Below are 25,004 nucleotides of genomic sequence, written 5' to 3' on the forward strand. Positions count from 1 at the left end.
ATTTTGCTTCACTTACTTTCAGAATGTTTCCTTAGTGAGGGTGATGAAAATAATCCTCTGCTCCCTGTGCCTCGGTGAGGGAATAAGGGACCAGATTTTGGCTCAGGTCTCCAGTAGGCAATATGAACTCCTAGGGTTGATGTGACCTACTTGTGGAGCTACCTCAGGGAGCTAGCTTGAGGGAGCCACCATTCGGGCTCTCAAGAACGTGAACTAGTAAAGTGGTTCAGAAGATAATTTATGATCTAAAATATAATAAAATGCATTTACATACCTTACTGAAATAGCCAATTATGTGACAACCCTCACCATCTGCTTGAGTCATAATATAAAAGAGGAATGGTTCAACATCGTAGTAAAGCGTTTTGTGGTCAAGAAAAAGCATAGCCAGTAGGCACAGATTTTGACAATATATCTTGTACTTTTTGCCATCCACCTCCCATACAGATAACTTATCTTTTCTGTAAGGAAGAAAATATAAATGGTCAACTGGAGTTCATTTGTGGCAAATACACCCATGTAATAACTATGCACAGTTGTACTTCAATTTCTGCGAGGAATTTAATCTGGGAATCCTCACAAAGTGAATTTACAAAATTCAAACTAAAATTTGCATATAATGAAATGCTCTTTTCTGGGTCACAGTGGCCCCCCCCCCATCCTCCCCAGAGCTTACGCTGGTACCTCAGGGCCAATATCATTGCAGCAGGCATCTCAGACTATCTCATAGCCTTCTGGGAGCAGGGACTATAATCCTGTATCAGAGGCATAGAAGCTGAGGGTGTCACAAGATACCACACCCACTGGGAATTTTTTTTAATGGAGAATGTAATGAAAAGTTACTTTCTAGTAACTTGTATGGTAGCTTCCTAAGCTATCCACATGGAACATTCCAAACTTGGGAACCACACCATGTTCTAATGAATCATGAACCCCACAAAAGGGAAGTCTGGGGATACAAAATTACCATACAGTACTACCAAATGAAAGACCATGTGAAAGGTAGAGCACATCAAAACAAGAAACTACAGTACTTGGGCAATATATGCAACAAGATGTGAAAAGTGTACATGCTCATTGTCAAGGTTCAACCACTAGTTGCATAAAACCACTCTCACATAAAACTCCACCTGTGATGATCAGAAAGCGTCTCAAACCTTCCAGATAAGTCATACCACCAATCTGCTGAGAGAGGCAAAGACTTGGAAAGGCAAGATGACTGGGACAACTGGTTACATTGAAGCCAGCAAGAAGACTCGACCTGTAAAAGGTTTCAACTGGGCCAACACACCAGAGGGAAGAGGTAAAGGTCAAGCCAAAAGGCATCCACAATTAGAACCTCATGATATGAAAAGAATGCCACATGGACCAAGAGCTGCAATTAATTGCAGCGGTTGAATGTCTTACAAAGCCAGAGGAAGAACGGTTCATTGTATGACTACTACATTGAGATCAGATTAAAACAAGAAAACCGTCCTTGAGGATGTTTGATGCACCCCAAATGGGAACCGCCAAGAGTAATAAATTCTGAGAAGCCAAAAGCCGGACTATCCACAGGGTCCAACTCTATTGAGAAAGGGAATAAACAAATCTCCCAGGTTGAGGCACTGGACCACCTTTTGAATTAAGGCAAAGAGCAATCTTGCAAGAGAATAATATTCAGAAGTATCATCCAGATGGCCACAGACTCCCAGAGTGTGATATATGCCGGCCACAGACAAGGAGTCCATCTTCCTTAACTAGCATGGCAACAGCAGAAGAAGAACTCCCAGATGAGGTACAATGCATCTGTGAACAGCTCAAGTAACAGGAGGGCACAATGGCACTGATCCCCAAAATGTTTGAACAGGAAGATGACATATAAAGATCCTATGACTGAAGCAAGAGAATACCCACCAGAGAACAAGATACAGTACTGTACCTTCAACTAGACCTGAAGTTGAGGTGAGAAATGTCCCTTTCCCCTCCCAAGTAACAAGTCAAAACAGAAAACTCAATACCGAGGCTTCAGCATAAGAACAAAATACACCAAGGAAACCAAAGCCAGCAGGTTAAGGGAACTTTCATGGACCACCCATGGGAAAACTCCAGCGGCCCCCAAAGGTGGGGAATTGAATTGCCAAACACAGCATGTAGAATCCCAAAAAGAAAACAAGAACTGATAACTAGCATATAGCCACTGGCTCAGTGCAGGAACCAAAGCAGGTTCTACCATTAAAATGAGACCTCCAAAACCTACATCATAGGAAACCCAAGCAAGGAACCAGTGATCATAAACATATCTGCAGGGAAGTGGAGGAGGAAACCAAGACAACCACAGATCATCCTCCAGAAATCAGAAAATCCACCACAATAAAAACAAAAGACTAGCATTCCCACTGGAATTTTATGCACGCAAAACAAAATTACTAATTCTTGCAAGAAGTGGGAGAAAAAAATCTGGATGAGTCCTTTGAGGCTCACAGAGGCTACTATCTCCGATAGTCGATAGTGTGCCATACTACTAGGTGCCATCAGTCACAGAGTTCTATTAGCCTACCAGGGACCACGAGCCAGAACCTTGCCCCCCTTAACGAAGTGCAGGGAGTGGAGGCACACAAGGTAAAGGTTTGGTGAATATATTCATGTCTTCACCCACTGAGGGTGGCATCCAGAGAGTCAATGAAACAAAACAAGCTTACAGCTTGCTGTAACACCCTCAGTTCTTCTCTTATGGTAGTGAGTGTCAGGTCACCTCCTGGCTGCCAGACAATCCCTTGTTTTCACTTAGGGTTTGGCACAGTTTTTATCATACCTGCACTCTGGAGTGGCATGAGGTGTCGACTGCATTACAGGTGCTCCTGGTGGCCTGTCTTTTACACCTCTCAATGACTGCATTGAGCTCGGGCTCCTGCTCTTTCTTGGGACATTGGTCTCATGCAGCTCCACTCCTAGGTTTCCCTGACGGCGATGCTTGTGGTGTTGCAGACCTTTGCGCCACTCTGCATCTGGGTTCCATTATGCGTGTCCTGGGACTCCTTGCGCTACATATTGGTTGGCTCATGGAAGATTTTGGAGCATTCGGCAGTGGGGCCACATGTGGGGATGTTGGCCTTCGCTGTTGCAGCATTGGGTGAACTCCCCAAGCTATATATTCCCGTGCTCTGAAAGGCAGTTGCCACGTTCTTTACCTGCTAACTTGCATGTTGACAGGCTGTGTTGGCCTAGTCTTTTGATTCAACATGCAAGCTCTCCTGTCCTACCCAACTCTCCTGTCCACCTCTCTTATTTCCTGCTCCTCTTTCCCCAAAGACGTTGTCTCCCAGTTCCTGTCTTCGGCGGCTACATCTTGTCAACCCCTGACAGCTGGGTAGACTGTGCTTCGGGTTCGTAGTCCTGAGGTTCTGGGTTCGATCCCCGGTGAAGGCGGAGACAAATAGGCAAAATGTTTCTTTCACCCTGATGTCCCTGTTACCTAGCAGTAAATAGGTACCTGGGAGTTAAACAGCTGTTACGGGCTGCTTCCTGGGGGTGTGTAACAAAAAGAAGGCCTGGTCGAGGACCGTGCCGCGGGGACGCTAAGCCCCGAAATCATCTCAGGATAACCTCCAGATAACCCATTATGGACCTCTTTGGGTTCAGGGCTTTTGTTCTAGAGCTTAGATGTAGTTGGGTAAGACTGGGGCATAACCTTCTGTTGGTCAGGATAGGCCATCGGCCATCCTTTGCAGATGACACTAGGATTTTCATGAGAGTAGATAACATAGAGGACATGGCAAACCTCCAATCAGATGTAAATCAGGTCTTTCTATGAGCTACAGAAAATAATATGGTGTTTAACGAAGATAAGCTTCAGCTCATGTGCTACGGAAAAAATGAAAATATAAAAACGGAAACCATGTACAAAACGCAGTCAAATCATAACATAGAACTAAAAGGCAATGTAAAGGATTTGGGTGTACTCATGTCGGAAGACCTTACCTTCAAAGAACACAATAAAGTAGCTGTCACAACTGCAAGAAAAATGACAGGTTGGATAACCAGAACCTTTCACACTAGAGATGCTATACTGATGATGATACTTTTCAAGATGCTAGTGGTCTCTAGAGTGGAGTACTGCTGCACAATGACAGCCCCTTTCAAAGCTGGAGAAATTGCTGACCTGGAGGTTATCTTGAGGTTATCTTGAGATGATTTCGGGGCCTTTTAGTGTCCCCGCGGCCCGGTCCTCGATTAGGCCTCCACCCCCAGGAAGCAGCCCGTGACAGCTGACTAACACCCAGGTACCTATTTTACTGCTAGGTAACAGGGGCATAGGGTGAAAGAAACTCTGCCCATTGTTTCTCGCCGGCGCCTGGGATCAAACCCAGGACCACAGGATCACAAGTCCAGCGTGCTGTCCGCTCGGCTCCCTGGTCGTAAAGAGAGAGCGTAAAGAGATCCTTTACTGCTAGAATCCACTCAGTAAAACATCTAAACGACTGGGACCAACTATAGAGCCTAAATCTGTATTCTCTTGAGTGCAGGCGGGAGAGATACATAATAATCTATATATGGAAAATATTAGAGGGGCTGGTCCCAAACCTGCACACAGAAATAACACCACATGAGACCAGGAGGCATGGCAAGATGTGCAGAATACCCCCGTTGAACAGCAGAGGTGCAACAGGTACTGTGAGAGAGAACTCTTGCAACTTCAGAGGCCCGAGACTGTTCAACACGCTTCAACTACACTTAAGGGGCATAACTGGCAAACCCCTCACAGTGTTCAAGAGAGAACTGGATAAGCACCTCCAAAGGATACCTGATCAACCAGGCTGTGATTCATATGTCAGGCTGCGAGCAGCCGCGTCAAACAGCCTGGTTGACCAGTCCAGCAACGAGGAGGCCTGGTCGATGACCGGGCTGCGGGGATGCTAAGCCCCAGAAAAACTCCAAGGTAAGATTCCTGATCCCCTCCCTCCCTTTCAGGTTGTCTTGGGTGAGGAAGGGGGAAAAGTTGGATACACCTGCCTAAAACTAAGGGTGAAGATGCCATCTGACCATAGGTTGCCTTTCCCTTTTCCCCCAAATGACTGGCAGAGGTGGTCTGTGCAAGTTTGCTGTAGTTCCAGAAGAATTTGATTGTTTTCACACAGTAGTTGTGGGAGTTCTTTTGGTGAACTTAGAGGCTGCATTCTCTATTTAAGCCAGCATTGGTTTGTTTTGACTTGCTGACTTTGTCTGATTGCCTTGCCTTTCCCAGTGGTGGCATACATAAATCAGTAAATGTCACCACTTCCTGCGCCTTTGTAAGGGAGGGCGGGGGGGCAGGTTCTGGTGCTGGTCCCCAGTAGGCATATAGAACTCCATGACTGATATGACCTAGTCGATGTTACTGTATCAGTATATGACAGCTTCAGGGAATGATTGGGGTTCACTCAGAAAATGGAATTTCATTATATGAAAGGCTTTTTTTTCTCAGCAATTACTATTTCCCTTGTTTGTCTCTGAGTTACTAATTCCTTCAAGCAGTTCCTTGCTTTCATGTGTTTTTGCTCTGGTGGATTTTTAGTAGAACTCTGATCCCCTAAGCTTCCCCCCCCACCTTGTTGGGGCTCCCCACCCCCACCTTATAGGGGCTCCCCCACCTTGTAGGGGCTCCCCCCCACCTTGTAGGGTCTCCCCCCACCTTGTAGGGGGGCTCCTCCCCACCTTGTAGGGAGCCAGATTCTGGTCCAGGTACCCGGCAGGCTTGAGTGGGTCTCAGAGATCAGATGTGAGCACCTAAGGCTTTCAGCTCCAGTGCTAGAGAAACTACTGAGGGGAGGGGGTAGCCCCTCCTAGAAATAGCTAAAACATTCTGAACCATACTTATTGCATTTAATTAATTTATGACATTGTTTTCAAAACCAAGAAAATTATTGTTATTATTTAATGTCTGAATCTGTCCCAGATCACATAAAACCAGCATTGACTGTAATGAAATGCCATTTTCTGGGTGATGCCCGGTTGCTTCACAGAGCTTATCAGTCATGTGAATGGAGTTCTGTGGGCCTACCGTGGACCACGAGCCAGAACCCGGCCCCCTCAGAGAGGCATGGGGAGCAATGACCTATAGAAACCCCCGTGTGGTTGGAAGCATTCTATGTCTGCCATCGACTGGGTCAGGCACCCAGAAAGGAAAGCATCCCAAAACAAACCCATATTCTGATGAAAATTGCTACCAAAAGCCGAATGAGTGGATTGAACTCATCAAAAAGAAACAAGCAAACAAGCATATCATCGCATGACGTCACATGTCGTCAACACCCGAGAGAACAAGGACGCGGAACACCAGCACTTTTGTACACCATCCACAACAAAACAAACTCTCATGGCACATGCGCAGGACACATGTGGTCCGAATCGCACAACCCCGCCCAGCGGGGAGGGGGCCAACAAGGAGTATTGCAAAATATTAGCAGTGCCTAGACAGAGCACGGAGAGAAGATATAATGACAAAAGAACGAGACAGTATCGAAAACCAAGAAGCACGGAAGAGGACCAACAAGTCCAAAAAGGCCCGGAGGTAAGTCTCACTGGAAGACGACAGAAGTTCCAATAATGCGGGAAGAATCGAAGGCCTTCCCGAACCCCCGAGATCTCACAGAAGCAAACAATATCGCAAAGGCTCAAAGTCACAGTCGCACCTGAGACCAAAAGTCATGCAGAAACCCCCATAATAGGGGAACATGACCCCTCCATGATGGAGAAGTCCCACCCCCAGAGAAAAGGAGGTAGAAATGGAGAAAAGTACCCACCGATAGGATGGAACCGAATGGACCCAAAGAGACAAGGATCCGAACCCATGGAGGGCCCGACGCCCAACAACTCATATGCAGAGAGGGGAGGGAAAACCTTACTCCCCGTAACCGAAAGCTCCGCACTGAGGATAGAAAACCCCGGCGGGGTCCAATGGGGCCCGAGGCCCCCCCAAGTCAGCTCCTCCCCAACCCCAGGAACCTCCTCGGCAGGCCCCAGGGCCGAACCATCCCCCCAAAGCCCCAGCCTCGCAAAAAAAGGCCGGGGCAGCCGGAAAATTACTAAGGAAGGGAGCCCACTGGCAGACTCATACAACCCGGCTGGAGGAACAGGCTCGAATGCCTCCGTCGCTACCCCGGAAGGGAAAACCACTGAGACCGCCAGAGTCTCAAGACCATCGGATCCTTGCCCCGACCCCGAACCCACAGACGGAAAGGATCCGGATGCATGGAGGAATTGGGGGGGGGGGGACCAGACTAAACCACAACAGGGGAAAGACAAGGGGACGAGGAAGGAACAAAACCGAAGCAACCAACACCCCGAAGCCCCGTCACAACAACCAAAATGGGGCAGCCTTGGAGTTTCCAGGGCGCAAAACAACCAAATGCATTGCAACCACCTGAACCCAACGTACAACGCCCGTGCTGCCTGCACCCGCATAGTCAGTATAAGACCAGGTAACCGAGTCACAAACAAACAACAAAACTCGCAGGACTCCGGGTCGAAGGTGCCACCGACCCTACAGGCAGCAGACGGAGGCAAAAACAATGAGTCACCCTGAGACAAGGGAACAGAGCAACCCTCGAACTCGCACAAAGCGAGGGGGAGACTCAGGGGTCACATCCATTGGACCCATGCGCCCCCATGGGGATTCCCAGGGTCCTGAGACGGAACTCACGCTCAGGGAAGCCCAGGCAGGGTACTGCTAACCGGCGGCCAAGTCTACCAAACAACCTTCTAAAAACTGAACCCCTGGGACGTGAACTCTCACGTGGACGTAGCAGGGGGCACCACCAGAAGAAAACCTTATTTGGTCAGATACCAAGGGGCAAGCAAGGCAGACCCCCCCCCCCCCACAAGGCACAAACAAAAAGAAAAACAAAACCCTGCAAGAGGACAACGTACCTAAAGGAACAGCCAGCTGCTAAGAATGGTGAAAACAAGCTGCGCAGCACCTTGGCCCCGTACCAGTGCAAACTGCCTCTTACCCTAAGGTAAACAAGGGAGACAAAACACCCAAAGGGTGGCTGAAAACCGAACAGTGAAACAGCCCAGCAGAGGCAGTGTAATGACCGCTTTAACCTGTCGTAATAACCACGGCCTCTATTGTAATAACCCAATGTTCCCCAGTATTAATCCTGTTATCTTGTTATCTCTCGTGATCATAATATACGCTCTCTGTTGTACATCTCTGTCTCTCTTCACTCAATACCCCAGCTTAACACTGTTACAGTCCAGTATGACCCCTCACTGGACTGCCCGTATGTAAGAGGAATATTAAATGAGGAAGATACACCAAGGACAAGGGTTATTAGTTAAAACAATAACAAAACACATTTGCACTGCCACCACCTTCCCGACCAACCATACCTGAATGTGTCTTATCACGGATCCCCCAGGAAGGCAAGGAATCAGCAACCATGGGACTCCCAGGGTAGTATGAATTTCAGTAATAAATTTTGGAAAATTAGTTTGTGTAATTTACGTTACTAATTTAAATCCAAGGGCAACTTTAGTATCGATTAATTGTAGGAGAACCTGGGGGCTTCCAATACAATACCTAAAAATGGCAAAGTAACAAAAAATCAAAGGGGAGTTAAGTGAAGACCACTGGACAAGCTATACAATTTATTTTATGAAACATGTAAATGAAGACAATTTGAACACATAACCTATTCTATTTCCCTAGAGGCACAATGGATATTTATTGAGGGCACGAAACTAAAGTGCTACTATACCTTAAATACCCGCACCACGGCCAAGATGTTGATGGCTGCCCTCAGCCCCGAGGATACGGGCTTGCGGCCCTGTTCCTAATACACTCCCAAGACACACTAATGAAATTTTGTTTTTCCAACTCATTGCTGGGAAGGATTACTCCTCCCACCATCTAATACAGCCCCAGGGCTCCACCCATTATTTTGGCAATGGCCAACCATTTAACACGTACGCCTGAGGTCTGGCTCTCTAGGGCCAATAAGGACTTGGCCCTTATCTCAGGCCAATCACCTTCACTGATGGGGCCCCACCTCTATGGGGCCCCAGGCACCTGCGAGCAATGTTTACAAAACTGATAAATTATGTTCAAGCCTGTCTCCTCTAAGATAGGAGTAGGGACATTTGACTCTGCCTCGTATGGGGAAGACCGCTGCTGAGAGGGAAAGAGAGGGAATGAGAGGGAAAGAGAGGGAAGTTGAGTGGGAGAAGCCAAGGTATCCAAGACCACCCTACCCTCAGGTCAACCTCTTGACCCTGACAAATGGGCGACAGGGGGGGGGGGAAGAGGAGGAGACGAATGACGGCCAAGGGGAGGGGAGAAGGAAGGAGGGGAGAGGGAGAAGGAAAGGAGGGGAGAAGGAAAGGAGGGGAGAAGGAGAAGGAAAGGAGGGGAGAAGGAGAAGGAAAGGAGGGGAGAAGGGAGAACTAATGAGCTGAGCCCCAGATCATTACAGCAGGACCCAAGGAACTTGTGGAAGGTAGCCCCAAGCCCCAAGGGCAGTATTTACGGGGCACCTAGGGAAGGTAACCTAGGCGCATGCAGCTCGAGTACTGTAGAATAACTCCTGGCTCTCGCACCCCTGGAAGACAGCTACCACACTCTAAGCACAGTGCTGAAAAATCACTGGAGCCAGAGCACACGACCTCTGCCTCTAGCATCAGCCTTAGAACTGAAGGGTGGATAGCTGGAGCGAGGGTCTGGGACTCCCCCTTCACCCTCCCGGGGAGGAGGGAGCTGCGCAGACAGCGGCGCGGCGACGTGTGACGTCATGCGACATCATGCTCGTTTGCTTGTTTCTTTTTGGTCCACTTGTTCGGCTTTTGGTAGCAATTTTTACCAGGATAGGGTTTTGTTTTGGGACGCTTACCTTTCTGGGTGCCTGACCCAGTCGAAGGCAGACAGAGAATGCTTCCAACCACACGGGGGTTTCTATAGGCCATTGCTCCCCATGCTTCTCTGAAGGGGCCAGGTTCTGGTTCGTGGTCTCTGGTAGGCCCACAGAACTCCATATACATGACTGATGCCAAAGTCTGACATTAGCATATCAGCCTGGATAAGCTCTGGGAGTCGAAGGGACTTCCCCGAGAAAAATAATTTTCCCAACTACTATTTATTTTTCCTTGGGTAAATAACATATGTTTTGAAAAGACCTGCTATTTAAAAGTCCTAGAAAATCATCAACACAACATTTCCCATACCTATAAATTTCATCTCCAGGAGGATGTTTCCATACACACTTAGCAGAATGTCTCTGCAATATAGTTCTTGATCTCATGTATTTAAGACAAAACTCGCAGATATATATTTTTGGTTGCTGGTTGTAGTCATCTGGATACTGAGACTGGTACCATGCCTCCATCTTATAACGACCCATCTCAATGTAACGGATTCCTTTACTATCTGGAAGGCCTCTAAGGTCATCTTCCTGTTCAGAAAAAGAAACAATTATTTAACTGATGGATTAATTTAATTTAGAGGTTAAATGGAAAACCAAGCACTGAATGTAATGAAAAACCTCTTTCTGGTTAGCCCTAGGGCTCCCTATAGCTAGCAGCATTGAGATAACTCCATACCTATGACTCACATTACCCCCAGAAATTCTTAAGAGCCTACAGGAGACCAGAGCTAACATCTGGTTAACTCAAAGAGGCACAGGGAGCAGGGAATTGTTTTGATCACCCTCACCAAAGAAACATTCAGAAAGCAAAGTAAAACAGACACTGCAAGGTTCACAGAGAAACTAGAAATGAAGAACCAAATGGTTCTGTAAACAATTCTGCAGATGATGCAACCATGTCAACACCAGTCAGTTCGAAGCCCAAGACCACCAACCGACTCACTTGGAATAGGGGACGTGGGTAGGAACCAGGGAGCCACGGAAGCCGAACCAGAAAGAAGAGTTTGATTACATTCAATGCTAGTTTTCTGGAGGGGATGAATGGTGGCTGCCTGCAGCTAAAGAGCTACAGAGAAAAAGGGAAACCAGAATTGAATATAATGAAACACCAGTTTCTGAGTGAGCCCTGGTGTCTTTCTGGAGTTACTATCACTGATAGTGCACCAACTACTAGATCACATCAGCCATAAAGTCCTATAAGCCTACTGGGGACCAGTACCAGAAACTGGCCCTCTCACAGAGGTGCAGGGTGCAGTGAGATTTATGTATTTATTTATGCCACCACCATGGTAGGCACCCGGAAAGTCAGCAAGACATCAGACCACTGCTGGTTACAAACAAGACAGCAGCCTTGAGAACTACTGAAAGAAATCCCCCAACAATTTAAAAAATTAAAATATCTTGATACTAGTGCATGCTTGTTTGCCCCATCTTCCCCACCATGTTTGGGGGGGAAGATGGAGGCAGTTTCCTATTAGCCAGCTACTTAACTCCTCAGTTCTATGACACATGGTTTGTCATAGAACTGACGAGTTCTATGACAGACAACCAAGAGGGAGGGAGGGTGTCAGGATGCAGCTGGGGCTCACCCAGAAGTTGATTTTTCATTACATTCGACGCTTGTTTCTGGGGGAAGCCCACTGTGGCTTTTTGAAGCTAACTACCCACAAAGAAGGAAAAACAAATGGGTAATCACCAAGGAGAAGGAAGTCTTGCAGGAACTAAGACAAGGAAGAGACTCCTGGCTGAGAGACATGACCCAAGGCTAAACAAGGACACCAGGGCCCAGGCACATTGACAAGATACCGGATCGTGAGAATCCTGTCCGACCTCCAAAACACCCACGCCTGGAAATTTGCCCAGGACATACAGTATTCGCAAACACAACAGTGAGAAGAGCAAATTTCTGAGCATTATGGGCACGAGGGTAGACTGGAGGCTAGCTAGACTTAATAACACTGCAAACAACCTGAGAAAGACAAGCCTTGGTACACGGGACCAAAGTGAGAGGATCAACCCACACAGCATCTGCTGAGGCAGAAATTAAGGAGTTAGCTCCAGACAAACAGACTGCCCACCAGGACTAACAGAACAAAACCCCCATCAAAGGAGACCATGAAACTCACCCACATGACAACCAGAATCAAGAGAAACCAAAAACAAAGACGTGAAGAAACAATCATGGACTGAAGATGACACAGTAAACCAAGCCGAAGAAAGAAACAAGAAAACACTTTCTAAAGACCAAGTAGGCACAGTTGATGCGTGAGCAGACTGGAGATGAAACATTGCACAAGACAGCTTGTGAAATGGAGCCAAGGTAGTATCAACCTTGAATGCAAATTGCATGTTGGAAATTTCCAACACTAAATACAACACTGTTGTATTCTCATTAATTACTACTAATTCTACTAATCATTGTAGTGATTAAAATTAACCCAACGTAGAGTTCACATGTACTAATAATTACATCTGTACAGTAAGGCTAGAATTCTTACGTCACCCGACGCCAGTATTGCGTCAGATTCCATTGTAATAAACACATTTATATCCAATGTGCCTGAGAATTGAATTTGATTCTCCATAAACAACGGTGTTCTGTGTGATAATTAATTACAGATAAACTGATCTCCAACTAAAGCCAAATAGAGCGTTTATAGTTATAGCTGTTATCTAGTAATAAAATTAACGTCACGCGTGAATGCCCTGGAGAGATTATAATTCTTCTCCATTGTTCGTTTACTATCATAAAACGGACAAATAATAATATTTAACTCCTCCAAATAATAAACCCGTCCTAATCCGAGCATTTCAAGCACAACTGCAAGAAATGACAATATCCATAATAAATAATTTGGTTAATAAACGCGGGACGCGGAGCGGGGCGGAAGAGACGCCAGTCCACGTGTTGAAACGCTCACGAGTAGACGTGTTCACGTGGTGCTCACGAGGAGACACCATTACCCAGCCACCAGGGTAAACGCTATCAAATCTCCAGAAGAAAGTCGCCACTGTGAGGTGTGAAGAACCTTGCAGACAATACCTTCACTTGGTGTCAGTGTCATTTACGGAACCTGTTAAATTTGGTTCTATGTAACTCCATGTGACCGGCCAGTGGAGCGCGTCAGTATCTAGGATAGACAAGTCTAGAGCCTAGGACACGACCTTCGGCAAGCCTTAACTTACACAGTGCCCATATTAGCTAAGTACCTTATCCTTGTTTGATGCATCAGATCGGGGGCGGGTTTATAGCTGGGTAGCTTGTCGTGACGACGTATAACAACTAAAAATCACAGGTCACTATCTTTCTCTTATTATTAATATCCATTTATTGAACATAGAAATCCAGTAGTTTAATCTGTTGCTACTGGAAACAATTGTTTTGCAGCGTGTGTGAAGAATTCTCCGAGCTGTCATTTCCCATGTTAATCAACTCCCAGTGTTCCATGACGAGTCCAGGAGAATCAGAGGAAGCGTCGTGACTAACTTCTAAGGAATCGTCATTAAGCTAAGATTCCTTTTGTATTCCTCGAATTTATTATCTGTACTCTTTTACATGCAGAACTCTGTTCATTGGATTAACATGTGTTTATTATAATTATTATTATACATATTCGCAATCTATGTTCCCCTTAACACTTTCGCTCGGGGATGACGCAGCATTGCGTCATCCGTTTACTGGCGGTAATGCCGGGGATGACGCAGCATTGCGTCATCCACTTTAAAAATTCGCCAAAAATCAGGTTTTTATCCGATTTTTTGGGGACTGGTTTTAAAATGCGCGCCGATGTCTTCCCATTTTCTTTGTTGCGCCTAGTGGCCCGCAGGCGGCGCAGCACACGCCGTCGGCCCATTGTTTTCGCTCCACTGCTGTGACCGGTGTCGCCTCCCCTCGCGTCTCAAACGTGTGAACATTTCGGCTATTTTCCGTGGCTATATTTCTTACTGCGGCTTCAGAAACTATCTACGCTTACTCCACGATGGATAGTGATCATGAACAAGGCCCTTCCAGGAAGAAAATTGCGAAAGAAAGGCATGAAAAGCAGAAGCTGAGTAGTGTACAGGAGAAGTACAAGCATGTGAGACTAACTCCCACCATCCACTCCACCTATACAAAACATGGGTTGACCCTGCAGGAAACGTTTTCCAGGAGCAGGTGGAGTGGATAAAACAAATGTTCAACACACAACACTGAGGTGGTAAGTGCAAATTTTTTTATTATTTATTTATTTATTTTTGTTTGTTCATACTTTCCCGTATTGTACAGGCAATGTTGTTCTTCAATTGGCTCTTATATGCACATATCCATCTGAAGAATTCTATTAGGAACATTTTCATACCTAAATGAGCGCTGTAACACGAAAATTGAGATTACCACCAGGAAATAATACTAAACATATGTGGCCGGGAATTGGGAGTGTAGCGGGAAGGTGTCTGAGCGCTCACTCACGGCTAACGCGTGGCCCGTCTTCAACTCGTCGGCGGTTGGAGCGTGACCAGGTTTTTTTATTTTATATGCTAATATTCCTCTAGAGAATTCTATTACGAACCCATTGAGACCAAAATGAAAGACCTAGGACGAAAATTGAGGTGACCAGTGAAAATAGTGAAAACATTTTATCGCGTTTGCGCGCTCCCGGGTAACTCGTTCGCACTTTCTCTGCTTGCTGCGGGTAATTAGCCGGGCTTTTGGAGTTTATATGCATTTAGTGCTGTAGAGAATTTTATTGCGAACACAATGATACCAAATTTAATCTCGTAGAACGAAAATTGAGGTGACAAAGTTGAAGAGAGTATACACTTTTCGGAATTGACGCGCGCTTCCGTGACACGCTGGGGCCCATATCGCCCTGTCGAGGGGTGGCACGCGGGGTGCGCGAAAGTGTTAATGATAACGATAATGATTTCATAAGTATTCATAGGATTAGATTATTATACATTGGATTAGTGAACGAACCACACAAGTTCCTGGACGTACTGAGTTCCAGTAATACCCCCCCCATTGTAGGTGTTTGAGGCTTTGATTCATTTAATTATACAGCCCATTAATTATTTCAATGATCATATTCTCTAGTATTTTATCCATAGTTACTGGTTCATCTAGAATTTTCCAATGATCATATTTTCTCAGTTTCCCTCTTTTACTATAAAAGTGGGTGGTCCTTCGTAATTGAATTTACTATATTAATATTTAAATAATTAGAGTCAAGCCCCAAATGTCCCACATTGCAGCAGCTCTGCCAGCACCACATGATACTAAGCCACAGAAGAGCACAGGTGACTGGGAACATTCACAAGATACCTGGCTGCCAGAACCCTGTTCAATTATGAAAAACTCCTGCGTGGGGTCTTTGCAAATATGCCCAGGACATATTAGCAAATACAACCGACAGAGCAGTATACTTAGAACACCATGGCACGAGGGTAGACTGCAGGCTGGCTTGACTTGATGACAATGCACACCTGAGAAACATGAGCCCTAGAACAAGGATCCAGGGAAACCAGATCAACCCACAACAAGTCCACAGAAGCGGAAGTGGTGGCACAAAGGTAGCAGTGAAGAGCTGCCACTGGAGAAAGAACATGATGCACACCCCTGGCCAAACCAACTAAGCATCAATCACCAACAGACATCTCTGGAAGCCAACCAACTCATTCTTCGCCAGAAATGAGGGAGCCGGCTGCAGATGAACGAAACTATTCCCCCGGCCACAGGAACAAAAACCCCCAGTCCCAATGGAGACCATGAAGCTCACCCACCTGACAACTGGAGGCGAGGGAGACCAAAAACAAAGCCTTAAGGTGGCACATCAGCAGCCCAGAGATGAAACAGCACCAAATAAACCTTACAATCATGGGGGCCGAGGAAGTATCAGCCCTGAATGCATATATTGTGTGTTCATCTCTCAAGGAAGTCACAAGGGTATGTTACTGATAAGCTAATCACCACCATTAAGTACTATAAATGCCTAATGTGAGGTCACTAAGAAACCACTTTAATACCAACTTGATTGTTTATATTCTCACTTTTGATGTTTAGGGAGGAGTATAAGTTAATTACAAAAAGAATTACAAATTATTTGCAGCAATCTTAATCTGCACCATTACTGTGTAAACCACATTAGTTTTAGTGCCAGTCTGAAAAAGTAGGATTTCTACAGTACAGTAATTAAATTTGTACTTGAGGCTAGGTGCTCTACTCAATATTGTATTACCTAGTAAATTTGATACTATTCCTTGTATATTAGGGTTATAATATACTTATATTATTATATTCCTTGACCATTAGGGTGGGACATATAACATTTAGCATGAATTGTGCTGAGTACTACATAGCAGTGATTTATATATAATCTTTACTTTAAATTTTGTAATTACTGCTATTAACTATTTTAGTTATGTTACATTTATGTTACACTTTTGAATGGTAAGGTATGCAACTTTACCATAGCTAAGATGAGGTAGCAGTTATGCTGATTACCACTCAAAATAATACACACACAACCGTAATTTTGACCTTTAGTACAAATAGTACAAATCAGGCAAAATGGTGTTTACAAACACTGTACTACAGGTCACTTGTGAGTCACAAGTCATGTGACCCGGCAACTCCAGATGTGCGAGCAACTTGCTCAGAGTTCATATGTGACTCCCAAACTATTTGAAAACCACATACAGAGCACAAAAGAAATTAAAACATGCATCAGAAACTGTTGATAAATATATTTCAAGCCTCATTGATGAGAAAGTCAATGCAGACGGATTAGGCAACTTTCTCACCAAAATGGAAAGATGTGAGGAGAGGTCGAAGATCATTTGGACAAATTTATACAAATTTTAAAACAATTCAATACTACAATACTACAAAGTACTCTGTCCAGAGCCACTTCACTAGCTACAACCCATTAGAAGCTAAGTTACCTACCATTTTGAACCACCATTTTCAGTTACTACCTTTTGAAGGTCAGGATGATGAAAACTGGGATAACTTTAGGAGGTCCTTTGACATAATGGTAAATTCAAAGGATTCAATCTCCAAAGTTATTGAATTCATCTATTTATAAGGTGTATTAGAAGGTGAAGAGAAAATGGACATCTCTAATTTAGATCTCACTCAAGATAACTATGATGCTGCCATTCAACTGTTACAAACTAATTATTGTAATAAGGAATCTTCATTACAAACTTAGAGATCTATCAACTGTAGGCAATACAGCTGATGCACTGCAAAGCTTCAGACTGCAGGTAGAATTCCTGATTAGCCCCTTTACTGCACATAGAGCCTTAAGGTACTCGACTGGTGGTGTACATAGTGCCTTAAGGCATTTATAGGTGTATGGAATGATTCAAAACTCCTGCAGGTACACCTGGCTCACATTCTATGCCTCAGGACTCCAGTAAAACATACTAAATTAACCTTAACTATCACTGTTAACATGTTTCAAGTCATTATATATATTTGACAAATCAAGATAGTTTCCTCCTGTATAAATTATATGAATTCAAATTACATTTTCTAATATATCCAGCAAGGTTGTATTGTTTATTTCATGATATACAGTAATTCATAATACTGTACTACAAAATTTGGTGTTTTAACCAACTATTCCTTTTAAAATACTATTAAACGAAGACACCAATTACTTACAATTTTTTCACTTGCAGCAGACTGAGCCTCCATAAATAGATGAAGATCCCACTCAGGAGTGTATCCACGAAGGGCCGGCTGTCGATCTCTGTCAGCCATTTCTTCTTCACCAGGGCGAGGTTCACTTAGCTTATCTCTAGAGTCTCTAATCTGTGGAAGGTAGTTAGTTATAACATAACAACCCAATGTTGAATGAAAAGAAATACTTTTTTCTGGTGCCTGGTGACTTCCTGAAGCTATCTCATTGAGACTGCTCCATTGAATGGGTCACATCAGTCACAAGCTTTCTATTTGATCTGCTAGGACCAAAGCCAGAACTTGGCCCCACTCAAGAGGCACAGAAAGTGAGTGACAATTCGTCACCCCACCGGGAAAGCATCCAGAAAATCAGTGAAACTTTACAGACAACTGAAGGGTTCACAGAAAATGAAGCCTCAAAGCTGCCAAACAACTCCCCACAAATGATTCAAATAAAATAAGTGGCAGCCACCAGGCACAGCAAGTAAGGCTTCCCTAGCTGGACCAACCAATCATCACTAAAAGACCCTTCTAAAAGCCCGACAACTCATTCTTTGCCAGAAAAGAAAGATACAAATAAACAAAACATAAGCCATGGCCAAAGGAGTAAAATTCCTGCCACCGGAGCTCCCCTACACAGCAGCAGGAGACAATAGCCAGCAAAAATACTGCCTAAAGAAGGATATTATGAGTCGATGGGGGAACCAAGAACCCAGATGAGGAGAGAAAGACCAAAACCGTCAAGAGACTAGGATGGCCCAGGAGGAGTACGAGCAGGCCGGTGGTGAAAAACACACACAAGACAACCAGAGGAATGGTGCTGAAGAAGTCGGGCCTGTGTCGCCTTGGGTTGGAGATTGTAGCCAGTTGTCTCGCTTTCCGTTGAGGGGTGCGTGGTGTTCGCCTCCTGAATCTGTCCCTTTGACCTCCTCTGTGGGTAGTTAGCTCCGGGGAGCCGACGGGGCATCCCCCAGAAAACTAGTGTTGAATGTAATGAAACACCATTTTCTGGGTGAGACCCTGAGGCGCCCCGGCAACCCTCCCTCCCTCTGGTCGGCGGTTTTTCACGTGTTTTGACATCCAGCCTCAGAACTGATGGGTGGATAGCCGACATGAGAGGTCTGGGGCTTCCCCTTTCCCCTCCCGGGGAGGTGGGAGCTGCGCAGACAGAGGAGTGGTGACGTGTGACGTCATACTTGTTTGCTTGTGTTCTGTTGGGGAGTTCTATCCACTAGTTTGGCTTTTGGTAGTAATTTTTACTAGAATAGGGGATTGTTTTGGGATGCTTACCTTTCTGGATGTTTGTCCCGGTCGATGGCAGACATAGAATGCTTCCAACCACATGGTGGTTTCTATAGGCCATTGCTCCCCTTGCCTCTCTGAGGGGGGCCAGGTTCTGGCCATGGTCCCCGGTAGGCCCTAAGAACTCCATACACATGACTGATGCCAAAGTCTGACATTAGCATATCAGCCTTGTATAACTCCGGGGAGCCGATGTGGCTCCCCCCAGAAAAGTATTTATAATCTTTCCAGTGTTCTGACATCAATTTTTGTGTGAACATCTTTCATTTTGGTATCACATCGTGCGCAATCTAAAGGCGCTCATGTTGAAACCGCCCCGAAGTTGATCAGATAAAAACTGAATTTTTTACAAATACTTTAAATATTGAACGCACACAGGCGTTACACACTTGGACTCGGGAGAAAATTGTGGACTCCCGGGGCTGTTCAAAGAGTGCTATAGTGTTAAATTAATTAAGATTCTGCATTTTCTTACATCAAAATTTTAAAAATAGTGACATTGTTTCAATGTTTACTAAGAGAAACATGTCTAAGGACCCCTTGAGGTAATCACAAGGGATTGTTCCTATGCAAATTACACTGAAGATTAGTGGAGGCAATTGCATCAGCTGAAATGTTAATATTATAAAGTTTTCCATTAAGCAGGCATTTAAAATTATCCAGGTCAGCAACAGTGGCCTTCTCCCAATTTAACACTTCTGCCCGGCGAGGACTCAGCATTGAGTCCCCCGCAAAACAGGGGCAAGTCCGGCGAGGACTCAGCATTGAGTCCTAAGCGTGGCAACAGTAGCGTTTTTTTGGGAAGGTTTTGCTGCGGTTTTGCACATTATATGCATATACGCTTGTAGGGAATTTCATTGCGAATACATTGATACCAAAATTAAAGTCCTAGGACCAGAATTGAGGTAACAAAGTTGAAAACAGAATACCCATTTTATTGGCACTCACTGGGATTATGACGTCACTTTCTCTGTTTACTGTGGGTGCTACACCGGGCTTTTGGACTTTATATTTGCATACTCCTGTAGGGAATTCTATTGCGAAGACAATGATACCAAAATGAAAGACTTAAGACGAGAATTGAGATGTCCAAAGTGAAGAGTGTACACATTTTATTGCTCTGGCTCGCTCCCGGGTAACACGCTCTCACTTTCTCACTTTCTCGCCAGGCTTTTGGCCTTTATATGCATTTAGTCCTGTAGAGAATTCTATTGCGAACACATTGATACCAAATTGAAAAACCTAGGACGAGAATTGAGATGACAAAGTTGAAAAGAATATTCACTTTTCATATTGAGAAGCGCCTTGGGGTGGTGCAGCGCTCTCTTTCTTGTAACCGCGGCCTGTTTTCATCATGTCGGCGGGTGGAGATCGCTGCTGTTTTTTATATTATATGCATATAGGCCTGTTGGGAATTTTATTGCAAATACATTGATACCAAAATGAAAGACCTAGGACGATAATTGAGGTGACTTGAGTGAAAAGACTGAAAACATTTTATCCCTCTTGAGCGCTCGCGGGTCACTCGCTCGCACTTTCTCTGTTTGCTGTGGGTGGTAAGCCGGGCTTATGGAGCTTATATGCATTTCATCCGCTAGATAATTCTATTGCGAACACATAGATACCAAATTGAATATCGTAGGACGAAAATTAAGGTGACAAAGTTGAAGAGAGTATACACTTTTCTGACTTTACGTGCACTCTCGTGAAACGCTCAGGCCACTTTGGGATAGTGGAGAGGTCACGCGCCCGGTTTGCGAAAGTGTTAAATAAGTTCCTGAGAGGTTTCTGTTCTCATGGCAGCAGTAACTTGCAGGTGAAATATATTGAAGGCACCTATGACAGGTAGACTGCTGGACAGGTTGTCACCATCATTGATAGTCATATATCCAAAGATGTGACCAGTTAGATTATCATCAATGAGAAAGTAATCAATGTGAGACTTTCCTCTTCCATCCCATGACAGAATACTAAAGTTAACGTTAAATTCATCATTGAAACAGAATTATGTCAATTTTCTGCGTCTATGAACACATTAAGAAAATTTAATAAATGCATCTTGTCGAGAAAAATCGGTGTTGAAGTCACCTACCACCATGAGGTTAGCATCATTATATGAATTGACTAACTGAGATATTTCAGCTAGCTCATCTCTATATGCATCTGGACAGCTGCTGTTGCTGGTGAAGCAAGGAATATACATACATATAACCCAATACTGCACAGCACCATTAAGGGACACATACAGCAGCAGTGCACCCTGATATGGTATTGATAACATCAACTTTACATTGCATTATTATGCCACAGGATAGCAGTGCCAACATAGGGTCTTCCCAGCCCTGACCAGTCATCAGACATTTCAGTACTGGCAGTGTCAGAAACCAATGTTGAATGCAATGGAACGCCAATATTTGGGTGAGCCACGTTGACTCCCTTTAGCTACTACTTCAGATAGTGCCATACTACTAGGTGTCATCAGTCGTAGAGTTATATGGCCTACAGGAACCAAGAGCTAGAACCTGGCCCCCCCTCACAAGAGGCAAAGGGAGCAGTGGCATTTATATATTAAGTTTTTTATTTATGCTATCATCGAGGAAGGCAACCAGAAAGTCAGAAAAACAAAATGATCAAGGGGCAAGGAATAGACTGGTTCAGCCGCAAAAAGTCGAGGATGAGCTGGAGGTGCAGCGAATCCCATATCAGATCGAGAAAAGGCGGGAAACCCACCAAAGAGATGCAGTCGTTTCAACCACTCAGAAAGTCACCCAATCCGAGATGACTTGATGGATGTGAGGAGAGGAGCCCTGCACAAAAAGACCCGAACCCCCAGAAGAGGGAAGGGCAGACCAACCCAACTGTAGGCTGTGGGAAATTACCCAAAAGGCCCATGAACCAGTGGGATGAGGAGTTGGCAAACAGGGAAAGCCCCCCTTCTTCCCAATGCCCCATAAAAGGGGGAGAACTGCGAAAGGGCTGGTGCGACCCATGGCCAGCCAATACTTTTCAAGCAAAGTAAGCATGGTGCCAACCCAACAGAGCCGGACCAGCTTGGGGAAGCACTTGTGACCCAGCATATGGCTCCACAGATGACCTACCTCAACACACAGCAAGCAATGCCCTAGGCCTACCTAGGGGCATCTCGTTCCTCTAGATGTCCAGAAACGAGAGCGAGAACCCCTGAGAACAGAGACGGTCTTCTACAATGTTCTCCATTTTGATATTGCTAAGTCATGGTTTTCCTATATTCCCATGGTAGGAGGTAGACACCAACAGGCCAAAAACTCTCACAGAGTACATCACATCTAGAAACTAGCATAAACTGAAAGTAAAATTCAGGATGTGAAATATTTACAAAATTTATTACCCAGATTATTTTGTTTACACTTTTTTTTTTTAAGAAATTCTTAACTGGCAATGAAGGAGTAATACTTACTTTATTACAATAATTTCTTTGTTCAACATTTGGGCCATTACGAGGAGATTTATTTCCAACAAGAAGTTTTGCCTTCTCTCTTTCTACATTATCCAATTCTCGATTCTGACGGTTATTCTGGAACAGAATACAAGTCAGATGAATATCATTTATTCAGTATTTTATGTCAAAATCCCAACTCAATAAAATATAAAAAAAAACAGTGTTAAATGTAATGAAATGCCTGTTTCTGGGTGAGCTGCGGAGGCTCCCCGAAGCTATCACACTGATTATGTGCCATACTACTAAGAAAAGAAGCTGATAAGAAGTGATAGTATTTGGCATAAGATGCCGGTCCAGGTAAAACCAAGAGAGAAAGGATAAGACACCTTAACAGACACAGACAAAAACCCACAAAGGGAAAGGAAATGGTGGAAAGACCGCCAAGGAATTTCATACTGTTGCTGAGACGAAGACCGTGTCAGAAAAACCAGACGTGAAGAGCGGAAGAGTAAATCGAACCAGTGAGGTACCAAACGGGCTCGACTTGCTGAAAGTCGGGGCCGCAAAAAACTCTCGGGTTCAGACACCAAGCAAGCAGTGTCAGAACCCAAGGCTGGGGCGGCAACCATAGGGCCAGGAGAATTCCCCTTCCCTGATAGAATTTGAGCCGAGCCAGAATCCAGAGCAACAGCCGAACTGGGGGGAAAGAGGTACAGGAACCCCCACCACTACCAGTCCTGCCAAAAAGTGTCCACTGCGAGGCCTTGCAGTTGAGGAGCGGTGCCATGTATAATGGGAGACGCCGAGACCACACCGATGCATAGAGGTCCATCTCTGGGCGCCCATACGTTCGACAAAGCCAAAGAAAAAGGCAGCGTCGACTGTCCACTTCATGGAATGAAGCGCGACAGGCCATCTGAAAAGATGTCGGACACTCCCTGAACGTGAACGACACAGAGTTAAACCCAGAGAACTCACTTAAAGCGACTAGCCCCAAAGAGCCACAGACCAAAGAGACCCCAACCCCGGTGGAGACAATGAACCACTGGTGTGCAGTCCTAATGGAGCCAGATCACCGCACCCCGAGGAAGCCGAATCCACCCTAGCGCCAGTCACACTGCCACAAACTCCCGCACCATGCTGTGGGCCCAACACAGAGACAGCAGCCAGGCTGTTGAGACTCCAGGCCAGATTGGTGAGCAATGATCACAAAGCCCCAGTCGACAGACAAGGCATCCGTGAACACATCGAGCGAGGAAAAAATTAGTCACCAAGGCACCAAACCCCAAAAACCTGAAGAGGAAGTCAGTGATGCAGCAACCGGGTCACCGGGGGTCGAACCCAGCGATCGCAAGAGCGGCGAAAAAGGCCATCCCGAAGAAACCAGAACAGCCTCTGAAGCCAAACCCCACCCAGCAGATAAACCAGCAGGGCAAATTTCAGGCTTTCGAACAGCAGCTTGAGCAACCACCGAGTGACCCCCCCCCCCCCCCAAAAAAAAAAAAACAGCCGAAGGCAGGACTGCAACCAGAGCAAAGCTGCCGGAGGAAGAGAAATGGATGCAGTCCAAGAGCCTCACACTAAGCTCAGCCAAGGCCATATCCGGGATGGAACCAGCTGGGACTTCTGCCAAGTTACCAGGAACCTGAGCCCGGCAAGCTCGAAAAGAACCAGAAACCCGGCTAGCAGACAAGCAGACCGGCAGGGAGCTCACACCTGCCAGTCGTCGAGGCAGGCTACCAGCCAGGAAGACACCGAAACCATGTAACACACCCAATCATTGTATGAGAAACCAGACTCAAACAAAACTGGAGCCAATAAAGACATAAACCAGGTCTTGCAGGATGTACACACCAAGGGTACTCTCGAAACTCCTCAGGGTGAAGCTGAGAAGAAGAAAAGACGAATCTGAGGAGCCCAAGGATACCAGGAAATGAACCGGAGGAAGCCCTACCTACCGCATTTGCTGGCGGATAAGACGCACAATGTGTATTAAAAATGCTTCGATTTTGGATAAAAGGAGCCCCACGTCGAAAACCGCTGTAATACAGACAGGATCCCGAGCACCATAAGCTAGGGAGGCGGACAAGCAGCCCAGGTATGGTCACTAGGCACAAAATCGGTGTCAATAATAAAACAAAGGAAAAAAGCCAATGACCACGGTCTGCAAACACAAGACCGAGGTAAGACAATACAGAAGTACCTCAATTTAGTACACAAGATAAGACTGCCCTGGGAGACATGACCACCACCCACAATTCCTCAGGGGAATGGACAGGGTAGAAAAAGAAGGTTGAGTCAATACGATTGGTACACACATAATGGGACACAGGTGGTAGCCGAGTACCCAAAGGAGCCACAGACATCAGAAAGAACATGTTCAGTGGCATAGTAATTACCTGTGTAATTACCTAAGTGTAGTTACAGGTTGAGAGCTACGCTCGTGGTGTCCCGTCTTCCCAGCACTCTTTGTCATATAATGCTTTGAAACTACTGACGGAATTAAGGAAGGAAAGGGAATTAAGTAAGGAAAGGGAATGCAGTTGGCAGTGAAGTGATGGAAGCTGACACCCTATATAAGATCAAATGTAGAGACGCAGGAGCTTGAGAAGCTCTGGAATGTGTACACCAAAAGAATGGTGGGTAAGAGGCAGACCCAAGAGCCGAAGCACAACCCCTGCAAGCACAACTAGAAGAATACAACAAAGTGAGTACAAACTTACCAAAACCACAGATGACA

General features: G+C 45.4%; 1 protein-coding gene across 3 annotated transcripts in view; it reads right to left on the reverse strand.

Moving 5' to 3' along the window:
- Positions 1–25,004, reverse strand: part of chm (lysine acetyltransferase chameau) — a 147,221-nt gene that overhangs the window by 21,176 nt on the left and 101,041 nt on the right. For all 3 annotated transcript variants that reach the window (XM_045753836.2, XM_045753834.2, XM_045753835.2), the window contains 4 exons: positions 22,283–22,399; positions 17,527–17,676; positions 10,180–10,406; positions 275–461 (listed from right to left, as the gene is read on the reverse strand). In XM_045753836.2, coding sequence (XP_045609792.1) covers positions 275–461; positions 10,180–10,406; positions 17,527–17,676; positions 22,283–22,399 — 681 coding nt within the window. The remainder of the gene's footprint in view (positions 1–274; positions 462–10,179; positions 10,407–17,526; positions 17,677–22,282; positions 22,400–25,004) is intronic.

This window comes from Procambarus clarkii, chromosome 33 (genome assembly GCF_040958095.1).
Source record: "Procambarus clarkii isolate CNS0578487 chromosome 33, FALCON_Pclarkii_2.0, whole genome shotgun sequence".
Lineage (NCBI taxonomy): Eukaryota > Metazoa > Arthropoda > Malacostraca > Decapoda > Cambaridae > Procambarus > Procambarus clarkii.